General features: G+C 44.9%; 1 protein-coding gene across 3 annotated transcripts in view; it reads right to left on the bottom strand.

Annotated features, from left to right (window-relative positions):
• Window positions 1-4895: 4895 nt before the first annotated feature.
• aldoaa (aldolase a, fructose-bisphosphate, a) overlaps window positions 4896-7500 on the bottom strand; it is a 12216-nt gene continuing 9611 nt past the window's right edge. For all 3 annotated transcript variants that reach the window (XM_062526706.1, XM_062526707.1, XM_062526705.1), the window contains 2 exons: window positions 6337-6536; window positions 4896-5698 (listed from right to left, as the gene is read on the bottom strand). In XM_062526706.1, coding sequence (XP_062382690.1) covers window positions 5603-5698; window positions 6337-6536 — 296 coding nt within the window. In that variant the 3' untranslated portion in view covers window positions 4896-5602. The remainder of the gene's footprint in view (window positions 5699-6336; window positions 6537-7500) is intronic.

Raw genomic sequence — 7500 nt, forward strand, 5'->3', positions numbered from 1 at the left:
GCCAATACATTACACATGTCTCAAGGCGCTTTACAGAGTGTTAGACATTCAAAGAGAGCCCATGAGTAACAGGGGCAAGGAAAAACTCCCTAGAATTGGAGATACATATAGGAAGAAACCTCAGACAGATCCACGACTCAAGGGCCCAACCCATCTGCCTTGGGTCAGTTACAGTACAGTCATTTGTAGTTTGAAAGTTACAATGACAATGAAAGTTCAAATAGTCCAGTGTAGGGAATAAATTGTCCATTAGTAATCCATTAGTTATTTCGGAAAGTGATGGGTCGCTGGGATGCGTGGGCCAAAGATTCGGGCAGGGAACCACATCAGGCGATGGTAGGGCAGTCAGAGGGATGTGACTTCAGGTGTGATGAGGGACAGGCACAGAGATGGTTGATGGCTGGTAATGGTTTACCTCACAGGTGAGGTATAGGGGAAAGGGAAGAGAAATAGAGTGTTAGTATTACTGTAAGTCATGATGGTTGGTATGTAAGGGATAATCAACGACGCGCCGTGCGTTTATAGGAAAATAATGCACGTTCGAAGTGGTAATAAGGACCCGACGCCGCAGGCGGAGGGGACTTTACACTTCGATAAGTGCATTATTTTCCTATAAACGCACGGCGCGGAGTTGATTATCCCGCTTATACCACTGCTACTATCACTTTCGTTTATATTGCCGCTGTCTTAGATACAACGTTGTTGTTTTTACCGTTACATCGACATTGGCGAATTAATATTCAAGTGTAATAAGCCCAAAAGTAGGGAACTACTTCATAGCCGTGCGGTATATAGAAAAATAATGCACGTTCCAAACAGCGCATCACAATAGGAAATTTGACCAAGCAGTGGTATAATAATAATTATACAACAATTGGGTTCTAAGAAGCTGTTTCTTTGTTTCTGATTGGCCGAGAGACGTTCCATGAGTTGAAATATCCCACGATAATCCACTCGGACTTTTCACAGCTAGCTGCTAATAATAAATCACTCCGCGATACAATGTCAAGTTGTGAAGTGTAAAACGAACTGTCACGTTGCATCCAAGCTGAAATACAGACGCTCAGAACGTAGAATATGACGGAGGTGGATATTAGCTAGTTGGATGGCATGTAGGCTAAGCAAAATAGTGATGTTTCAAAGCTAAAAGCATGTCCTAACCAGACGCAATGCGAGCTAACGTTTATTAGGCATTGCTTGACAACGAGAGAGATAGAACTAACGACTGGCCTTTGGCCATAGTCTAGTCGTAATTTCTTGAACCCAGAAATGTTGAGTACCCTAAAGTTTTATTGCAGAAATGTCATCTATAGGCCTAATAGATGGAATTTAACTTGGTTGCCTAAAGTTGCACTTTGGCCAATTTGCATAATTAGCATAAATATATAGGCAATTAAGGTGAATAGGGTGCCGGTGAATAGGGTAAAAAATTTAGATAATAGATATCACTATGAAACTTTCTTAGTTGGTTACTTGTGCTAAGATGAGAAAAAAATGTATTGCATGTTTTTTATATTTTAATGTTTATATGCAAATGAGGCCATGTCTCATTAAACATGCGCTCATTTGCATACTGACAAAATCAGATTGTTTAATAATAAAGTCATGCTCAAAATATTTTTTTCCCAGGGTAAACATGTGTACTTGGGGTCTGAGTCGGTGAAAACCTTTAAGGAACCTGGTCAGGAGGCAGTGTTGACCTATGGACGGACGGATTAAGAAATTAGGTGCTCCATGCAAAATAACTATATAACAGCATGCACACACACACAAACCTACAAGAACTGTACATAATATGCAAAATAACTATATCCAGCATGCACACATACACAAATACACATTAACTATACGAGAACATATAAAATAACTATGACATTTTAAAGGCACAGGAGCAAGATGTTTTTGTACGGTCACAATTATGACCATTGGGATTAAATGGGTCAATGGGTTAACACTGCCTCCTTATCAGGTTCCTTTAAATAATTTCCTATCTATTATTTAATTTTTTTACCCTATTCACCTGCACCCTATTCACCTTAATTGGCTATATATTTATGCTAATTATGCAAATTGCCCAAAGTGCAACTTTAGGCAACCAAGTTGAATTTCATCCACTAGGCCTATAGATTACATTTTTGCAATAAAACTTTAGGGTACTCAACATTTCTGGGTTTACTATTGGGCCTATGGGGATTACGACTAGACTACATAGCAACCATCCATTTAGAACTAGTAACGGAAATTTGAGGCGGAGAGAAGTAGTTCTACAAACAAGACAGTTTTAGCGATTTAAACGTTTACATTATAATGGGAAATTAGCGCAAAAAACAAGTGGTAGAATTGTTGTATAAAAGCAATATAGCACTCGTGATCGTGGGTTGTTGCTGGATATTCCCACGGGTGTTGTTGCCTCTCGTGCTATATTGCTCGTGCTATATTGCTTAAGTATATCAATGGTGATATAAATGGTTATACTATAGAGGGTTTACAAAACGCTTTTACACACCTCTTTTGTGGGGACAGGTGCGTAGGAATAGGTTACCCAGTTAAACCCGAAGAGAGAATCCCACACATCGTCCACCACGCATGCAAACATCCACCCACCCACCACGCACGCAACATCCACCCACCCACAATGCCCCCCCCAATGCCCCCCCCCCCCCCCCCCCCAGGCGAACCCACACACCACCTCTGAACCGCGCGTCGGAGCAGCATGGCCGAGCATGGCCAGCCAGAGTCCGCCCACAGGCGGCGCCACCCATCCGCAGACAACCCCCCACCACCATCCGCGAGCAGAGAGAACGGGGCCCGCGCCAGCCCCACCCCAACCACAACACCACGCGAACACACACCACGGCCCGACCAGGACACACAATCTGATCCGACCCGCCGCCCAGGGCCCCCCGGAAGCAGCGCCCCCAGAGCAAAAGTCCAGAATGCTTCATGTCTTTGGACGTGTCATCCTGTCATCCTGTTGACAGGGTCGGGAGGCGTAGAGAGGCGATGTAGTGTAATTAAAATCGTTAAAATCATTGGACATTGGTGTAATGTAATTAAAATCGTTAAAACCATTGGACTTCCACTCTAGAAACACCACCCCAAGAAGGCCCGGACCGCGAGCCCAATCCAAATACAATGCCGCAATGCCGCAACATTATGCACATCTATTATATATCATGTAGAACATGCACTATTCTGTAGCTTATTATACACATCTATTTTATATCATGTAAAACATACACTATTCTGTAGCTTATTATACACATATTTTATATATCATGTAGAACATACACTATTCTGTAGCTTATTATACACATATTGTATATATATCATGAAAGGTGTGTTTTGTGCCAACAAATGATATTTTAAGGATTGTATTTCTCACATGCTTCTCTGTCTGTACAATACTGTAACATGCATATTCGGCGTGTGCATACATGTGTGTGTGTGTGTGTGTGTGTGTGTGTGTGTGTGTGTAGGGCGACTCTGGCGGTCCTTTGGTGTGCAGGTCGTTTGACCAGTTTGTGCAGGTCGGGGTGGTGAGTTTCGGGCGCGGCTGTGGCCGGTTTGGGTACCCTGGCGTGTACGTACGCGTCTACAACTACATCCGGTTCATCGAGGACTCCATCCGCAAATACAGCTGAACTGCAGCACCCTCTGGTGGCCATGTAGGGAGAGAGAGGAACTCCACCTCCGCCTGGCGTGTCTCTGTCCCTCTCTTCTCCTGTCTCCCATCAATAAAACCTCTAGCAGCATCAAACTGGTGTGCGCGTGTGTGTGTGTGTGTGAGACCAACTAGTAGGTGAATACAGCCAGGGAAATATAGAGCAACACGTAATAACGCCTGTGACACGTGTGCAATGAAAATGGTGCAGTATTCAGTCAGCCAAGTTCACATTAAGTTAAAATAGTGCAGTATTCAGTCAGCCAAGTTAACATTAAGTTAAAATAGTGCAGTATTCAGTCAGCCAAGTTAACATTAAGTTAAAATAGTGCAGTATTCAGTCAGCCAAGTTAACATTAAGTTAAAATGGTGCAGTATTCAGTCAGCCAAGTTAACATTAAGTTAAAATAGTGCAGTATTCAGTCATCCAAGTAACCATTAAGTTAAAATAGTGCAGTATTCAGTCAGCCAAGTTAACATTAAGTTAAAATAGTGCAGTATTCAGTCATCCAAGTAACCATTAAGTTAAAATAGTGCAGTATTCAGTCAGCCAAGTTAACATTAAGTTAAAATAGTGCAGTATTTACTCAGGTAATCAAGTTAACATTAAGTTAAAATAGTGCAGTATTCAGCCAGCCAAGTTAACATTAAGTTAAAATAGTGCAGTATTCAGTCAGGTAATCAAGTTAATATTAAGTTAAAATAGTGCAGTATTTACTCAGGTAATCAAGTTAATATCAATCTAAAATGTGCTAAATGAGTCTCGCCCACTGCAGTCAGACCCATAGACTGGCAGAGCTAACTAATAACGGTGCAGCTTTCTGTACAAATCAAATTTAAAAATGCTTGCTTAAGACACTAATTATAAATTATATATTTGTCAAGTCAGCAAAAAGGAAATTGTCTGTCTGGTGATACTTTTGTGTGTGTGTGTGTGTGTGTGTGCTCTATCTCAGGATACTAGTGAGTTTGCTAGCAAGACACACGTTAACCTGTATAGAAAGGCAGACACAGAGGCAGAGGCAGAGTGATATGGTACTATTCCAAACCTGGTGCTGTGTGTGTGTGTGTGTGTGTGTGTGTGAGAGAGAGAGAGAGTAAGACACAGAGGCGGTGTGTATGGTGAATAGGTACTATTTTAAACCTGGTGCTGTGTGTGTGTGTGTGTGTGTGTGTGTGTGTGTGTGTGTGTGTGTGTGTGTGAGAGAGAGTAAGACACAGAGGCGGTGTGTATGGTGAATAGGTACCATTTAATTAATTCATCTGGTGCTGTGCAAGCGTTACTACACAACAACAACAACAACAACAAACCAACCAATCAACAAACAAACAAACAAACGAAACATCAGCAGTTAGAGCGTCTGTCTGACTCCGCCATCAGGCTGGGTGCCATGGCAACGCGCTGGGCGGGAGCAGAGCATGATGGGAATGATGGAGAGATTAAGAGTGATTACAGTGGAGGAGAGGAGAGAGGGAGGAGAGGAGAGAGGGAGGAGAGAGGAAGCTGGGGGTCTATACACTGCTGGTGCAGCTATACTGGCAACACTAACCCCTGGCCAACCTCTGGGAGTGTGTGTGTGTGTGTGTGTGTGTGTGTGTGTGTGTGTGTGTGTGTGTGTGTGTGTAAGCACACACCTCAACACTACTGGCTAAATTAGAGTCATGAGCACACCGTCCGAGCGCGCACACACACACACATGCCGTTCTGGAAGTGACCAACATCAGTGAGTGCACACACACACACATGTTGCTGCATCTCTGAATTAGAGATGGACACACACACGGACACACACACACTCTGGAAGGGGAGGGGGAGGGGAGGGGGGTCATGTTATAGAGCTCTGGGCTCTGGGGAGAATGAGGTGGCAACCGCTGCTATGGAGACGAGGGGTGTGCATGTCGGTGTGTGTGTGTGTGTGTGTGTGTGTGTGTGTGTGTTCAGTAGGCGTGGTTGGCCACATAGAGGGACTCTCCTGCTGCTGCTCCATCAGAGCCACTGGACACGTACTTCCCAAACGCCGCCTGGCTGTTGTTCTGCGGGACACAGGAGCACAACACAGCAGTTACAGTGTGTGTGTGTGTGTGTGTGTGTGTGTGTGTGTGTGTGTGTGGCTGGATGTTGTTCTGCGGGACACAGGAGCACAACACAGCAGTTACATGTGTGTGTGTGTGTGTGTGTGTGTGTGTGTGTGTGTGTGTGTCTCTGTGTGTGTGTGTGTGTGTGTGTGTGTGTGTGTGTGTGTGTGTGTGTGTGTGTGTGTGTGTGTGTGTGTGTGTGTGTGTGTGTGTGTGTGTGTGTGTGTGTGTGTGTGTGTGTGTGTGTGTGTGTGTGTGTGTGTGTGTGTGTGTGTGTGTGTGTGTGTGTGTGTGTGTGTGTGTGAGAGTGTACAGAGTATGTGTGTGTGTATGCATCTACAGTGTGTGCGTGTGTGTGTGTGTGTGTGTGTGTGTGTGTGTGTGTGTGTGCATATATCTACAATGTGTTTGTGTGTGTGTGTGAGAGTGTACAGAGTATGTGTGTGTGTATGCATCTACAGTGTGTGTGTGTGTGTGTGTGTGTGTGTGTGTGTGCGTGTGTGTGTATGTGTGTGCATATATCTACAGTGTGTGTGTGTGTGTGTGTGTGTGTGTGTGTGTGTGTGTGTGTGTGTGTGTGTGTGTGTGTGTGTTACCTTGGCCCTCTTGATGAACTCGTCCTGGCAGGCCTTGCTGTTCTCCGGCTTGCCGCTCCAGGCCTTGAGTGCGGAGGCCTGCAGGGCGCGGCCGTAGGAGAAGGTGAGGGCCCAGGGCCGGCCCAGAGGACACACGTTCATGGCGTTCAGGTTCAGCGTCGCCTCCTCCTCACTCTGCCCGCCCGACAGGAAGGTCACGCCTGGAACACACACACACGCGAGCGCACACACACACACATGCACACGCACACACACGCAAGCATACACACGCACACACACACGCACACACGCACACGCACACGCACACGCACGCACGCGCATACACACACACACACACACACACACACAGACAGACACAGACACAGACAGAGACACACAAACACGCACATGCACGCACACATACATACACACACACGCACACGCACGCGCACACACGCACACACACATACAGGTATAGATGAGTGTCCATGTCAATTTGTGTCGATATGTGTAGGGATGACACGTTTCCACAAATCCTCAATTTGAGTTCATTCTTGATTTTACAGTAACTTCCCGTATATAAGCCGCAGGACAGTGTTTTATGCAAGTTACTACAACAAAAGCATATTAATACCATATTAACTGTCCCCGTGTTACCTCATAGCTGAAGACATTTTGCAAAATCAATGTATAAGCCGCAGCTAATAGTCGGAAAATTACGGTAAAGTCACGGTTGGATTTGATTTTCAATCTTTTTTAAATATAACTACTAATGCATTCTAATGTTGTTTGTCGCTTTTTGGGCTTTTCCTATTCTGTGTGTCATTAAACACAGATGTGAACACAGTGTGTGTGTGTGTGTGTGTGTGTGTGTGTGTGTGTGTACGTGCGTGTGTGTGTGTCATTAAACACAGATGTGAACACAGTGTGTGTGTGTGAGTGTGTGTGTGTGTGTGTGTGTGTGTGTGCGTACGTGCGTGCGTGTGTGTCATTAAACACAGACGTGAACACAGTGTGTGTGTGTGTGTGTGTGTGTGTGTGTGTGTACGTGCGTGCGTGTGTGTCATTAAACACAGACGTGAACACAGTGTGTGTGTGTGTGTGTGTGTGTGTGTGTGTGTACGTGCGTGCGTGTGTGTCATTAAACACAGACGTGAACACAGTGTGTGTGTGTGTGTGTGTGTG

The sequence above is a fragment of the Sardina pilchardus genome, chromosome 22 (genome assembly GCF_963854185.1).
Source record: "Sardina pilchardus chromosome 22, fSarPil1.1, whole genome shotgun sequence".
NCBI lineage: Eukaryota > Metazoa > Chordata > Actinopteri > Clupeiformes > Clupeidae > Sardina > Sardina pilchardus.